Source organism: Peromyscus leucopus, chromosome 9 (genome assembly GCF_004664715.2).
Source record: "Peromyscus leucopus breed LL Stock chromosome 9, UCI_PerLeu_2.1, whole genome shotgun sequence".
NCBI classification, from domain to species: domain Eukaryota; kingdom Metazoa; phylum Chordata; class Mammalia; order Rodentia; family Cricetidae; genus Peromyscus; species Peromyscus leucopus.
In genome coordinates, this window is record NC_051070.1 from 75104489 (window position 1) to 75120562 (window position 16074).

At 39.4% G+C, this 16074-nt stretch overlaps 1 protein-coding gene across 4 annotated transcripts in view; it reads right to left on the reverse strand.

Moving 5' to 3' along the window:
• Tmem260 (transmembrane protein 260) overlaps nt 1-16074 on the reverse strand; it is a 72712-nt gene that overhangs the window by 23985 nt on the left and 32653 nt on the right. For all 4 annotated transcript variants that reach the window (XM_037208582.1, XM_028873557.2, XM_037208581.1 and 1 more), the window contains exons 6-10: nt 12941-13120; nt 10777-10817; nt 7163-7246; nt 5436-5550; nt 3647-3816 (exon numbers count right to left, since the gene is read on the reverse strand). In XM_037208582.1, the coding sequence (XP_037064477.1) occupies nt 3647-3816; nt 5436-5550; nt 7163-7246; nt 10777-10817; nt 12941-13120 (590 nt within the window). The remainder of the gene's footprint in view (nt 1-3646; nt 3817-5435; nt 5551-7162; nt 7247-10776; nt 10818-12940; nt 13121-16074) is intronic.

Below are 16074 nucleotides of genomic sequence, written 5' to 3' on the forward strand. Positions count from 1 at the left end.
CACAGCAAAAACAACTGCAGAGAAATTTCTCTGGTGATCAAGGATGCCAAAATCACAATAATTGTTTTTGAAACTGGCTTAGTAAAGAACACATACTGCTCTTCCAGAGGACCCACAATGGTGGCTTACAAACCCCTGTAGCTCTAACTCCAGGGTGATCCAATGTCTCTGGTATCTGTGGGTACTTGCACTCACATGCATATATCGCATATATCCCCCCACATATACAAAATTTAAAATAAAATTATAAATCTTTTAAATTCTTAGAAATTGAATTCAAGAACACATTAAGAAAATCAGGTACCATGACCAAGTTTTTTTTTTTTTTTTTTTTTTTTTAACCATAGAGATGTAAGACTGTTTCAACATACACAAATCAGTAAGTATAATTTAGGACATAAAGACAGGGACAGAAATTGTATAATCCTCTTAATAATGATCTTAAGATGTATTATGCATCTTAATTGATACATAAAAAGTCTTCATCAATGTTCAACATTCCTCCATAATGAAAGCCATGAAGTCATTAAGAATAGAAGGAGCATACCTCAACATAATAAAGGCCACATATGACAAACCCATAGGGAATATTATACTCTAAAACCTGCAAGACAAGGGTGCCCACTCTCTCCTCTCTAGTCTTATTCAATGTAATTCTTGAAGTCTTAGCTAGACCAATGAGATAACAGTAACAAATAAAAGGCATACAAATAGGAAGAAAGAAGTCAATTTATTCCTATTGCAGACAACATGATCCTTTATTTAAAAAAAACCTTAATTCTACCAGAAAACTTAAGCCTGATAAACACTTTCAGTCAAGTATCGGGATACAAAATCAGAATATAAACACTACCAGTTTTCTATACGCCAATAATGAACTTGCTGAGAAAGAAATCAGTGAAAAAAATTCTCATTCACAATCTTTTTAAAAACTATCTAGGAACAAACCTAATCAAGAAAGTAAGAGACTCTACAGTAAAAAATTAAAGACACTGATGAACTTTAAGGAGGTACTAGAAAATGGGAAGATCTCCTATGTTCACGATTAGGCAGAATTAATATAGTGAAAATGGCTGTAGTATCTAAAACAACTACTTGTTTCTGCATAATCCCTATCAAAACTCCAATATCTTTCTTCACAAAAAGATAAAAGCACTAAAATCCACCGAGAAGCACAAGGACCCTGAAAATAACTAAAGCAATCCCAGGCAGAAAGAACAGTGTCGATCCCATCACAATACTGGTCTCATACTATATTACTGAGACACAGTCAAAACAAAACAAAACATGGTACTGGAACAAAAACAGACAGATAGACCAGTAGGACAGAAAGAAGATCCAGAAATAAATCCACATTGTTACCAAATTTTGACAAAACTGTCAGAAACCAATTTGAAAAAAGATAGCTTGCTTAACAAATGATGCTGGAAAAGCCAGACCGCCATATGGGAAGAATGAAACTAGATCCGTATTTCTTCTCCTACACACACACAAAATCCAAGATGTGTCAAAGCCCTTTTATGTAGGACTTCAGACTTCACAATATAGGCACAGGCAAGGATTTTCTGAATGGGATCCATTAGCACAGGAAGCAATCCCAAGAGGTGATGAGTGGAATTACATGAAATTAAGAAGCTCTGTACAGTCAAGAAAACAATCGCCAGAGCTGAAAACCAATCTTCACCAACTACACATTGGACTGGGGATTAATACATGAGAGATACAAGAATTGTAATCAATAAGTGGATGAATAAATTGAATACACAGTGTTCAAAAGAAGAAATACAAATCCTTAAAAAAGGGTCTAACATCCTTAACCACAAGGGAAATGCAGATGAAAACTGCTTAGACATCCCATCTCACTCCAGTCAGAACTGCTGTCAGGAAGAAAACAGACAACAAACGGCAAGGATGCAAGGAAAGAGGGTCCTTGCCACTGCTTCAAAAGTCAGCTTGTGACGCCATAAAGGAAGGCAGCGTGGCAGGTCCTAAGAACTGAAAACAGAATTCCTATGCTCCTCGGCTGTACTGCTCTTGAGCATTTATCTAAAGGACTCTGTATGACCACAACAGACGTGCTGTGTTTGCACTATGCACACTAGTCAGGACATGGACCCAGCATGCTTCATCAGCATGGAGGTAGATAATCAAAACATGGTATAAATACACACTGGGATTATCTACAGCAATAAAAGTCAAATTATAACATTTTCAAGTGGATGGATGCAACTGTAAATTATTATGATAACTAAATACTAGAGAAAACTGAAAACTGTAGCTTTCTCTCATAAGTGAATCTGAGATTTAAAATGTGTGTGCATGTATGTACATATGTATATGTGTATGTATGCACATATGTGTATATATGTACATGCATATGTATACATGTGTATGTATGCAAGAATGTACGGATGTCTATGTGGGCATGTGTTTGTAAGTCACACCACTAGAAATGGGGTCAACGGGGTAGGTCTTAAGGAAGGTGAAAATAGACAGGGTAACAGAAGGGAGGAGCACCCAGAAGGGGGAGAAGCAGTGGGGCAGGGAGCATGAGATAGTGCGATGGGGCCTGGATTGACCATGCTGAACGAAGCCCACTCCTGGAATGCTAACCTACAGAATTTATGTAGTTATTCATTTATTTATTTAGAGACAGGGTCTTAACTATGTCACTCTGGCTGTCCTGGAACTCCCTATGCAGAACAGGCTGTTCTTAAACTCACAGAGATCTGCCTGCTTCTGCCTCCCAAGCGCTGGTATTAAAAGCATGTGCCATCAGGCCCAGCAAGAATTAATCTTTTTTAATTAATTTATTTTTATTTTGCGTGCATTGGTGTTTTGCCTGCATGCTTGTCTGTGTGAGGGTGTTGGATCACCTGGAACCAGAGTTACAGACAGTTGTGAGCTACCATGTGGGTGCTGGAAATTGAACCCAGGTCCTCTGGAAGGGCAACCAGTGCTTTTAACCACTGAGCCATCTCCCTGGCCTGGCAAGAATTAATTTAAAAAGTTAAGTTGCAAGAGAGAATGCAATGTTTTAAAATTATACTGGTCAAAATCGCTCTAACAAATCATTGAAAGGGCTCGCTCTTCTGCTCCTGGAACACGGTCCTGCTAGAAAAATCCATCAATTGTCACTGAATACTTGAAACCTTTGTTTACTCCCAGGTTTTCATTGTAAGGCTATTTAAAAATTTTGAGAAAAATCTATAGTTAACTTTTAGAATTTAAAATAATGAATATTCTCTACAACACGTTAATCAGAAAACGGGCAGAATTACTCAAAAGATGAAAATGTTGAGGCATAAAGGGATATAGAAGAACCTCAAATCTTTTCATTTTCCATCTAAGGGTATTTGAATTATGAAATTTTGTATATATCTAGATTCTTCAATGTATTTCTTGAGTTCTTTAGAGGAAAATCCACAGTCTGCATGCGCGGCTTCCACTCATTGTGATGGCCTCCAACAACACCCTGAGCAGGAGCATAACAAATGTCAGAGCTGACAACCCAGGCACCACTCCCAGCTGCCCCACTCATCTCAGAAAGCAGCAGACAGAATGAAACAGTCCTAGAACACACATGGCCAAATGTCTCTAGTGTGACGTGCTGCAGTATTTCAGGGAAATAACCCTATGTCGTTACCTGTAATTGGAGAATATTTGATAAGCTACAAACAGCGCTGCCGACAGCCACTCCAGATAGCGAGTCCCTTTACAGCTCAGCACGCGGTTAGTCTCAGACACCAGTGTGGCCAGACCGAGGCCAGCGAGAACCGCCACCACTGCGTTGCTCTGCATCCAGAACCGCTCCACCTGGGAAGGAGACATGCGGACAGTGTGGCCAGCTGACAGGTTTATGTCATCAACCAGAACTTACATATTTTAAGACATTTATCACTTACACGTAGCTGCTCACACCTATTATCGTTAGTTAGGCCTTGTTAATTCACTTCTCTAGCTCAGTTCTAGGTCAATTTATTTTCCAATTTTCCTTTGTTCCTCCTTCCTAATTTGGCATGTGCCTACACAGTCACCTCAGAACTCCAGGCTTCATCTCTGCTCCAGCAATATGTAGGTGAAAAAGATAAAGAAATGTTTTGGCTTTACTCTACTGCACTTCCCCCCCCCCCGCCCACCTCCCTGATGTCTTTTTGTAGGATGAAGGGGACTAATCTGATAACAGAACTGGCAGCTTCCACTGGGCCAACACAACCTTCTCTCTTCCTCTCTGTTCCATTGCGAGGGAGCCACCCACAAGAAGTACGGGTCCACAGTGGACTCTCCTGGAGCTCCAGCTGGTGAGGCCAAATGGTGAGCAAACTTGGCCTGTCTGTTTTGGAAGACAGCAGATGGAGCCCCGTGCTCACGGGAAGAAGTTACATTCCCTACCACAGCATCCTCAGTAATAAAGGTGCTCACCCACCATCTTAGAGTAGCTTATCTTCGCCTCACTTGCTTCAAAGCTTAGAGGGCCAAGCAGAGCATCGTTTATTAGGTTTCATGAACATACACACAAAAGACGAGGTGGGGTCAGCTTTCAAAAAGGGGTTACTTTCATCTCTGGTTTCTAGTGTGAGAACTAAAAGGAGGGATGGTGGCTCCTGACTGTCACGCTAGAACTCAGGAAACTGAGGCAGGAAGTTACCAAATTCACTACAGCAGCAGTTCTCAACCTGTGGATTGTGACCCCTGGGGTTCAAACGACCCTTTCACAGGGGTCACACATCAGTTCTTTTGTATATCAAATATTTACAATACAATTCATAATAGTAGTAAAATTACAATTATGAAGTAGCCATGAAATAATTTTGTTTTGTTTTTTTAGAGACAGGGTTTCTCCATGTAGTTTTGGTGCCTGTCCTGGATCTCGCTCTGTAGCCTAGGCTGGCCTCAAACTCACAGAGATCTGCCTGGCTCTACCTCCCGAGTGCTGGGAGGAAAGGCGTGTGCCACCACTGCCCGGCTGGCCATGAAATAATTTCATGGTTGGGGGTCACTACAACATGAGGAACTGTATTAAAGGGTCACAGCATTAGGAAGGCTGAGAACCATGCACTACAGAAAGACTGTCTCAAACAAAACAAAATACAAACAAAAATCCTTATCGCAGTCCCAGAGACAGCAACACAAGGATCCAGGTTATCTGCACAGGCTTATGGAAGGTGACCTAAGAGGACATGGTAGGAACCTCCTTCCTCCTACTGAACTCGAACTCACTATGGAACAAACACTGGCCTTGATCTCCTGATCCTCCTGACTCAGCCTCCCTAGAGCTGGGGTTGTGTGTGTGTGTGTGTGTGTGTGTGTGTGTGTGTGTGTGTGTGTGTATACTATTTTTTAATTAGTTCGTCCTTTCACAAAGTTCACGAAGGGCAAATCTGCACAATCTTCACAAACTTACTGTTTAAAAGATCTATCAAAGTAAAACTTACCACACCCATGAAAAGTGGTTTTGAAATATCTAAATTTGCTCTCCAAGCAAAGAATAAGGAGTAAATGCAAAGCATTCCAGTGAAAAGCCACACTAATGAAGACTGCCGTCTGTCCCTACAAAAACAGAGATGTGTCCAAAATTACCTGTGTGTGTAAATATCAATAACATACATAGCTTTAGAGTATCGGGCAGTATCTGCAGCTTTAACAGTTTCTATTTTTAAGAAGGAAGAGCCAACTTTTCAGAATCTCCATGGAGTGGTTGACGGCAGGAGGATAGCAAACACAGTTACATACTGCAGCCAAGTTAACTTGCAATGGTGCAGCAGCGCAGAGGAACTCACAGAAACACACACTAGCAATCCTGTCAACTCGGAGAAGTCATCAAGCACAGGCAAAATAAAAATGCAGTTTCATTCTTAAAAATTAAGGTTTAAAATGGCAAATCTGTCAGAGTAAGAATTCAGCAGTGACATGACAAAGTAAACTAGTGCAACCCTTGAGGAAGGGTAATTTAGTAATCTCTGCCAATCCCCTTAATATACAATCACTGACTCAGCAATCAGGAAAGCAGACATACATACATCTTCAAGCAATAACCAGAAACGCAAATAAACATTAACCCTTGAATGCTTTAGTACCACTTATAACAGTGGAAAAGTGGGAGCAATTTAATGGCCCTCAAACAGGAGAACATTTAATTTCCCAGTACATCTTCAGCTACAGCTCAGTCCAGAGGTGGAACATTTGCTGTGCATGTGCACCACACATGGTACATAAATTACTTTTTTCCATGACCACATGGTGGAAGATATTATGTGGACATTTAAACAATCAGTTTTGTTTGTTTGTTTGTTTAGTATGAGAAAATGTTGCTAACATTATTTTATACTGTTAATTGTTAGACAAATAGAACTACAGATATATGTGTACTTACAAACAAATACATCCAACAGAACAGAAAGTAAACAAATGAAAATAAACAGTTTGATGATATAATCTGGCCTCAAACTTCTGGTGGTTCTGCCCCAGGTTCTGCTGGGCTTACTTACAGTCCTGCACCTGACAGTCTTCTTCTTCTTCCTTCTTCTTTTTTTTAATTATTGGAGGAATTATAGAGGTGCAGGCTTCTTTTGCAACTCAACAATAATAATTAGCTATGGGCAGAGTAAAAGATCAAATCCAAGGTTTGAGATAATCTAACAGCCCATCTTTCAAGTCACTTATTTGTAATCATAAGATAAAATAAGACATCAAGAAACAGTAGCTATTTGCCTTAACAGAAATTGTGGTGGCTGAAAGAAAATGGCTCCCAAATGAGTGGCACTATTAGGAGGTTGTTGGAGTAGGTGTGCCACAGTGGGGGCGGGCCGGGAGGTTTCCTATGCTCAAGCTACGTCCAGTGTGGGCACAGATTCCTGCTGCCTGCAGAGCAAGATGTAGAACTCTCAGCTCCTTCTCCAGCACCATGTCTGCACGCCACCATGTCCCACCATGATGATAACAGACGAAATCTCTGAAACTGTAAGCAACCCTAGTTAAATGTTTCCCTTCATAAGAGTTGTCGTGGTCATGGTGTCTTTCACAGCAATAGAAACCCTAACTAAGACAGAAATGATTAGGAGTTATCCTAAACACAAGACAATGCTGGCAGCACTCGACAACATATAAAACACAGATTCAAGACAAGGACATGGGAAACAGCAACAAAGGGAACATTACTCACTTTCTAGCTAAACATACATTTGCCCAAACTGCAAGAGCTTGGATGTTGAATGAAAGTTCGGTCTTCATATTTATTATTTGTGAGCTGAAAAACAAAAAACAAAGTATTTTATTGTTGGCATAAAAGTTCAGAAATTCCAAACAAAATATTTTACCAATAAAACATTCAATTATACATTGAACCGCTCTAAGGACTGTGGTTATATTTTAAAATTATTTTTTTCTTCTTTCAAATTTTGAAAGGGGGTGAGAAATATCATTGAAAAAGTCAGTCAGTTCTAAGACATTTTCTGATTATAGTATATGGTTTTCAGTACATATAATTTAAGGTTGACATTAGTATACAGCATAAGAGCTTCCTAATGGCTTAGATGAGAAGTTATTTTGATGGGAACTTTAGATAGTTTTTGTTGCTAGTTCAGACATAGTCACTGGTGATTTAACAACTGAAATAAAAATTAATCTAAACTGTTTTCTGAAGATCCAGTTATGAAGGAGAAAAAAAGGCCAAGAGAAGGGTTTTACTATTCTTTCTGGGTTATCTTCTTCTCTAAGCAGCTTCTTGTTTTCCACACTATTTGTTTTGGAAAACATTTAGGCAGTCTCAGAGAAATGTGCTCTTTGTATTGTATATAATTGTGCTAAATTCTTCCATTAACTAATGAGTACTACAAGTGCTATCTGAGTTCTAAAATTGCCACACTATTTAATTTCTATAAGAAGAAATATGTCTACAAACTAAGAAAACTTCATTCTCCCTACTGGCAATTTTCCTGGAGAAAATGTCATGCCACGATTATGGAAGCCATACAATGAGTACTTTACTAATGGAGACACATCTACTATGAGAAGCTACCCTCACTCATTTACAAATACACTTGAAAAATTGATTCTGGTATGAGGTCCATTTCTTCAAAAGAAATGAAGTCAGTCTTAAAATTAATTCTTAGAGATCTGTTGCTTAAATGTAAACTCTAAAATATGTCCACTGCCTAAGGTTAGATTCAGTAATTTCCCTATACAGGATTACAATTTAGTGATATGCATGGGGAAAGAATTTAATTTGTTTGACTGGAAAAGGGTAGCTGATTATGTTCCATCATTTTGAAGGCCTTTCTTGTAGGTAAATTATGCATCTCCTTTCTCAACAACCCATCTACCTGAAACAACTTAAATCCAGGAATTCTTCCCCTCAGAGTGTGAGGGTTGTGTCTCCAGCTTGCATGATGATGGTTCATGGTGTGGACTCATTTCCTGTGCAGTCTTTATTCTGCACACAACATCTAATGCTCTTATTTAATGGAAGTCACCAAGAGACGACATTTACATGCAACTCATATAAGCTGATATATGGTTGAGAATTCTTCAGAGTTCATGTGGGACTTGAGGTAAAATACAGCAGTATCCTGGGAAGGCAGAAAAGAGCAACTAGCGAGTCTTTCTACTTGAGAAGAAGCTGAAGGTAGGGAAAGCTCAGAGCCACTGATTAGTTGTCTGTCTAAAGAGGAAGTCAGCTTTCTCCACCATCTCACCTTCTCCACTTTCTCCACCTTTTCATTTTCTCCACCTTCTCACTTTCTCTACCTTCTCCATCTTCTCCACCTTCTCTATCTTCACTTTCTCTCTCTTCTCCAAACTCTCTATCTTCTCCACCCTCTCTATGTTCTCCACCTTCTCCATCTTCTCCACCTTTGCTATCTTCTCTACCTTCTCTATGTTCTCCACCTTCTCTATGTTCTCCACCTTCTCAATGTTCTCCACCTTGTCTACCTTCTCCACCTTCTCTATGTTCTCCACCTTCTCCACCTTCTCTATGTTCTCCACCTTCTCCACCTTCTCTATGTTCTCCACCTTCTCTATGTTCTCCACCTTCTCTATGTTCTTCACCTTCTCAATGTTCTCCACCTTGTCTACCTTCTCCACCTTCTCTATGTTCTCCACCTTCTCAATGTTCTTCACCTTCTCTATGTTCTTCACCTTCTCAATGTTCTCCACCTTGTCTACCTTCTCCACCTTCTCTATGTTCTCCACCTTCTCAATGTTCTCCACCTTCTCTATGTTCTCCACCTTCTCAATGTTCTCCACTTTCTCTATGTTCTCCTCCTCTCTTCTTCACCTTCTCTACCTCCTCCACCTTCTCTACCTTCTCCACCTTCTCTATCTCCTCCACTTTCTCCATAACAGAAAAGAAGGAAGTGATGTAAAAGTCTGGGTCAAACATTCAAGGAAATATTGTAAATCAGTTGTGAGAAAAATAACATTGGCAGAGAAATATTTTCAAGATCTGCTGTAAACTCAAAACTGACTAACAAAAGTGTATCTTATGAATCCATTTAAAAACCAAATTATAAAAGAATACAAAAATATGTACAAAATATTAACATATTAGTAACAGTGGTTATCCCTGCATGTTGAAATTAAAGGCCATTTTAACTTTCTTATTTTTGCTTATTTGTATTTCAAAAACTTCTATCATTATGTATCCTATTTTGGAAGAGGGAAAAAGTTTAAAAACAAAGGAAGAATATCAAGCAATAGTGCTACACAAGCAATTTGGAGGCTAAGACAGGAGGATCGTGAATTCAAGGGCCAGCTTGGGTTACATACTAACACCCTAATTCTAAAAGGTAGAGAGGGATCTGTTGGGAACGACTGACCATGGAAGGGTCACCGGTATGTAATTCTAGCTGAGGCAGGAGGATTGCTTGTTGCAGGCTAGCTTGGGCGACAAAGCTAGGCCTTGTCTAAGATAGAGGGATGGATAGTTAAGAGATGGATGAATGACAGACAGATAGATACAGATGTAGATAGGTGGATCTTTCTTTTACACAGTCTAGAGGGTTCCAAACTAGAAATTAAAAGAAGAGCACTTTAATGTTATAAAAACTTACTTTTATTCTAAAAGTTTATATTTGAAGAATTATAATTGGTACAGATAATTTTTAAAGTTGACATGGATAGTTTTCAAGTGCTTTAATCTCTGGAGGTTTTAAAGCAAACATTAATCCATTCTTCAAAGAAAACTATTGGTTAATACGTATGACATATATTTGCTTAAGCTGGCTCTAATAAGGTTGGATGTTAAAATATGAAAGTCAAAAACACAGCTTATGACAACCAAAAGGAAGTCATAAGAGACTATATATATATATATATATATATATATATATATATATATATCCAGCTCTGAAGGATTAAATGAGCAGAATTCAACCCAAAATAACAAAAAAAAAAAAAAAAAAAAAAAAGGTCCACATCGTGATGACTGACTGCAACATTCTACAACGCCCCTTAGAGAAAGCCAAGAGGAAAGAGAGGGAAGAACAAGTCACTTTCAGAAGGACACCATATGGGCAATTTCCCACCCAGGTGAAATATGTGGTTTCAGGCCGGCCAGTCCCCTGCGGGCCTCACACACTGCTGTACTTACTGCTTGCCTTGAGCTCTCTTAGTGAAGAGCTAAAGCACTTGCCAATACAGTGTCCAATTGTGGAGGTGAAAACTACTTCTCAGCCATATGTTTTAATAAAGAAAGGAACTAATAAAAAACCTCCCCAACTCATTTGAAATAGGTAATAGAAAATTCATCTGATGTAATTGTAAAGTCATACTCACAGCAGTATTGTAGACACACTGGATCCTATTTCAGACTTGGCCTAAAAACAGGAAAGGTCACTTGCACAAGCAGTAAACTGAGAGGCTGTCTTTGTTAGACGACTGCATTTTAAATGTTTTCTTGACGGAAGAGCTTCATATTTGAAATAAACAACCCAACATTTTTCCTTACTCAGGCTTTGAAGCTTTGCTACATTTCAGAACCAGAGAAAATTAAACTTGGGTCCCGACTAGGAAACTTTTAGAATAACTGGTTAAAAATCAGTTCAACTGTTCCGGAAGGAGTGACCGGCACGCAGAGAAAGCACACTCTCTTGCGTGTCTGCTGCAGCCTTTCTAGGTTCTCAGGGCTTCAGTGAGAGTTCAGTATAATCTGAGAGCTCACATTTGTCAACACTGTGTGGATGATACTAATCTTACATCTGAAAGTACCCTCAACCCACACTTTTTAAAAAGCCAACTTGGAGCAACCAGAAGACCTGAATTTAAATGAAGTGTCTGCCTCAAAAAACAAAAATCTTTTTTGCATATATCTATCATGTACGTATGCACACACGACACAATGGCCTGCATGTGGAGGTCAGGGGACAACCCTACGGGGGTCAATTATCTTTCTCCACCACATGGGTTGGTTCTAGCGATTGAACTCAGATCAACAGGATTGACAGCCAGCACCCTTGTCTTGCTAGCTTCAACCTACATTTTATAGGTTAAACCAATATTAAGTAAACAAGAGTATAAATTTTAAGAATTAAACTCTCTACATCAAATAGTAATTAACAATTATTCTTTTATTAATCTCTTTTATAATGAAATATTTCCTAGATGTAATATATATGTATACACACACATAATGCATACTTGAAGGATAAAGAAAGAAATCTTCAAATTAACCATTCAGGAAATAAAACCTAGCTGGTTATGAGAGCACAGGCTTTTAACCCAGAACTGGAAGGTCTAGGCCAGCCTGGGCTACACAGGGACCCTGTCTTTAAAAGAAGACAAACGAAAAAGAGACAAAGAAACAGAACCTCATCAATACCATCGGGAACCCCACAGACTCTTGAAGGCCCCTCCTTCCCTAACTATTTCCCACTGCATTATGTGTTTATTTATTCATTCAGAAGTCTCACTACTGACAGCTGGCCTGGAACTTGTGACCTTGTGTGCCATCTTGCCTGGCCTCTCTTCCCCCTTTCAGAAAGCTTCGCTCCTTTTGCAGGTAGTCTTGCACAATAATGTCAGTTTTTGAGGGGTTTGGAAATTTGTCAATGGTATCACTACGGATTCTTCTGAAATTTATTTTTGTAAGCAAAACACAGAATACAAGCCATCAGAGAAAACCCTAATACCACTGTCTATATTAAAATAATATTATCTTCTATTTTTCCTTTCTTTTATCCTTTACTGCAATTACATTTAATTTTTCCCTACCATGCCTCAGGGAAGGCAAGCCTGTTGAATTTTTTAAGTACACACCTCTAATTTAGTAAACTTACCTTTTCTGAAGCTTTATAGACAGCTTTTCCATTTAACACTAAGCAGTAACATAAATACTATTCATCAAGTAAAAGAAATCTCGGGGCTGGAGAAAATGGCTCAGTGCTTAAGAGAGGACCCAGGTTGACTCCCAGCACCCACATGTTAGTTCACAACTGCCTGCAACTCTGGTCCCAGGAGATCCAACATCCTCTTCTGGTCTCCAAGCACAGTAACGACACATGGCAGACAGATATACATTAAGGCAAAACACCCATGCACATAAAATCCCCCAAGTTTTAAAAATTGAATTATAAATAAATGAAAAGGAAATGTTAAGTCGAATGTGGGTACACATTTATAACTTCTGCACCCAGGAAGTGGAGGCATGGAGATCATAAGTTAGAAGCAAGCCTATGCTATGGAGTAAGACATTGACTCATAAATTTAAAAAACTAAACAAACAAAAAGTGTGTGTGTGTGTGTGTGTGTGTGTGTGTGTGTGTGTGTGTGTGTGTGTGTCAGGGCTACTATTGTCACAGTAAACAGCCCATGTGAAGAGCCACACTCCAAGGGACTAATCTGCTCCACAAGTAACTAAATGACAGTCCTATCTGCTGCTCTTTCAGTTAAGGTCCAAGATGTGCCACGTGTGTCCTTGGCAGGACTTTAAATCTGAGTTTACCAGGCTGAATGTTCCATATTCTTCCCGGAGAAAATGCGTCAGGAAACCTCGAAGTGTCGTCTGGTCTCCCCAGGTCCAGCGGGCGTGATTGAGATAGGATGATACAGGCAGGTAGACGTAGGGCAGCAGGCCGGCAGAGAAGGCCAGAGTCAGCTTCACCAGAGAGCTGAAGGGGAGTTCCTGCACAGAAGCACACAGTGGCTGACATGTTTATTCTAGCCCATCCCTGGAACTTCAAAAACACATCAAGGGAAACGTCAAATGTGTTTGCTTAACGCTGATCTCTCAATTTATATTAAGTCACCACAGATACTATGCTAAACCTTCTGATTACTGAGGATTACTAGGAAATTGCATCAGCCTGGATTCCTTTTCGTGGCAAAACCTGAGTGGAGCAAATATTAGCAAAGACGTATAAGCATCAAGTGTGCTGCATCTTTTACAGTTAAACCATGTCCCGACATGCAGCATTGCACTGCCGAGATGACCCACTTGGAAGTGACTGCATGTTATTTGGCCCCTAATGCTATTTTAATGCTAATTCACTTCATCACCATCATAAGTGGCTTTAACTGTCTATTTCCTTACAATTACACAGTGGTGATGTAATTCTTTCCAAGAGCTTTGGACATTGCATGGAAGTGTTTGGTGTAAACAAAGCTATCTTTTATAGACCTCCGGGTGCATCCACATTGCTCTCCTCTATGTCTCATGGAATACAAAAGGAACTTGCTGTTATGTGCAACCATGCTGTTTCATATGTTCTCCCTGGAGGAGCTCCTCACCTGTACAATATGAGAATAATTACAAAGACTAAGTCCAACAATGTGAATTCGGGCATTCTAGAAACAGTCAAGCCTCGTTTGCTCTAATAACTGAGAAAAGGGATCTCTTACAAACATCATAACTGGAAACTGCCAACGTTTTCCCTGACGAAAACGAGAAATGTATCTGTGGGAATGAATATGAGAGCCAGGACTCAACCGGCAGAAGTAGAACAAGCAGCCGACTTCTCTTTGCATTTTCAAACAAACATTCTTAATTGAAAATTAAGGAAGTGTTTTCTTAAGCACTGATCTCATTTGTGATTTCTACAGCAGAAACAATATGCATAAAAGCGATGGCATGAAAGCATGCAGAACTATCTAATCTGACAACAGGCTGCCACTCTTAAAAGTGGGTCTAGGGAAGTCGGCGCTGACAGTCTTGGAGGCACTGTACATTATAAAGTTGAATTTGGATGGAAAGAAACAGTTTCTATATTGTTCTCCCTTTGTGTAAGAAGTAAGCAGGGACAATTCCATGAGGGCTGTTCCAGATGGATGGGGCAGAGCTTTCCTGTCCTAGCTGGACGCTGTGGTCACCTGACAGGACCCTACAAACAGAATGGTCTGGTGGTGGAATTGAGTTTCCATATAAATACACATATATACATATACCTATGTATACATATAGAAACACACACACACATAATTACTGTCCATGTTCCCTATTTAATGGAAATGAAAGAGCTACATTGAAGAGTCACAGATGCCCAAATCCAAGCACTCGTCTGCAACCTACTCCAGGACAGAGCAATAGTCCTTAGCCCAGGCTTTATCATATTAACTCTTGAGTCCTGAACATTTTACACAAATTATAAGGCTTATCTTCAAATCAACCAGCAGGTGCTTTCCATAAAATAACCCTGACTCTGCTGAGGTCAGCAGTCTGAAACTAGAGCAGGCTGGGCTGCCTGTCTACCCCATCCAGGTACCCACTGACTCAGGAAAAGCGTGTGTGCCGCCTCAGTTTTATATCCCATACACAAGCCTTTGGTGAATTACACTTTTTAATGTTAACTCTTTGTCTTAAATTCATATATTTTGGGATATAAACCTGGCTGGCTTCAAAGTCTCTGTGTAACTTAGCTTGGCCTCAGACTCTTCAGCCTTCTGCTCGGACTCCTGAATGTTGGGATTACAAGCATGTACTATCATATCTAGTTATGTCTTCATCTATCATCCAAGACTTACATAAAGAACTTTCTGCATATTCTATTAAACCACTTTGAAGCACAGAGACCTTAGGTCAAAGAACCAAACATCAGTAAATAACAATCTAAAAACAAGCTGCTGGTTAAGCTGTTTAATGTCCCCCATGTAAGGACTTATATAATTGACGTCACTGAACTAAATTCTAAGAAAAAGTTGTCCTTTGTCAACTACTGTTTCTTTTTTATAATCACATAATAAGAATCTTATAATCTCCACATTACCCTTTTTTGCTTTGTTACCAAGATGTGCTAAAGCATAGTAAATACAATTATTTAAAGCTTTAGTATAATTATTTTCTTATTTCCTAATAATTTTATTATATGCTTTATGTTGTTTTCTAGTATAATTCCAACTGTAGTTGAGCATAATTAACAAATAATGAGAAATAAATATCACTGAGTTTGTTAACAAAGAACCAATAAATAAAGTGACCACCCAGTACTGCTTTACAAAAAGGCTACAGCTCTCGAAGAACTCAGACAGAATTAAGGACATTTATCTCCCACAGTCCATGACTAACTAACTCACTCCCTGCCTTTTCCTACCTGAATCTCCCAGTGTCTAACAAAGAAAATTCTGCCTTGCTTCTCTCTGTCATTTTAATTAACATTACTGTTTTCTCCCTGAGAAAGATAAAAGGGAAATGAGCAGTTTTCAACTAGAAGGAGGAATTCTACGGATTCTGAGGAAACAGGACTATCATTTCTAACTTCACGGAGTTCACGTCAGTGGTGACGCTGTCTGTTGGGATAGTCTCCAGCACCTGGAGGGAGCACAGACAACACGCTGCACTTGAGTGAAGGAATAAAGCGGTGGTGCTTGACTGCCTTGAGCCTTAGGACGTGCAAGAAAAACATTTAGGAAACTGGATATTGCGGCTCTCAGTCCCTTCTGCCTCTTCCCACTGAGGTGCTGTCAAGAATCACGAGGAAAATTATGAAGTCGGCCAGATGCCACCACAATCAATATTGTATAATTCTGTAAATCCTCTTTTTAAAGTCAATATCATTAAAGCCTCAGGTCATTTATGCTTTACATAGAACTCAAGAAACATTAAAGCCCTAATTTCTTCAGATAACACAAATGCTGAATTGAACC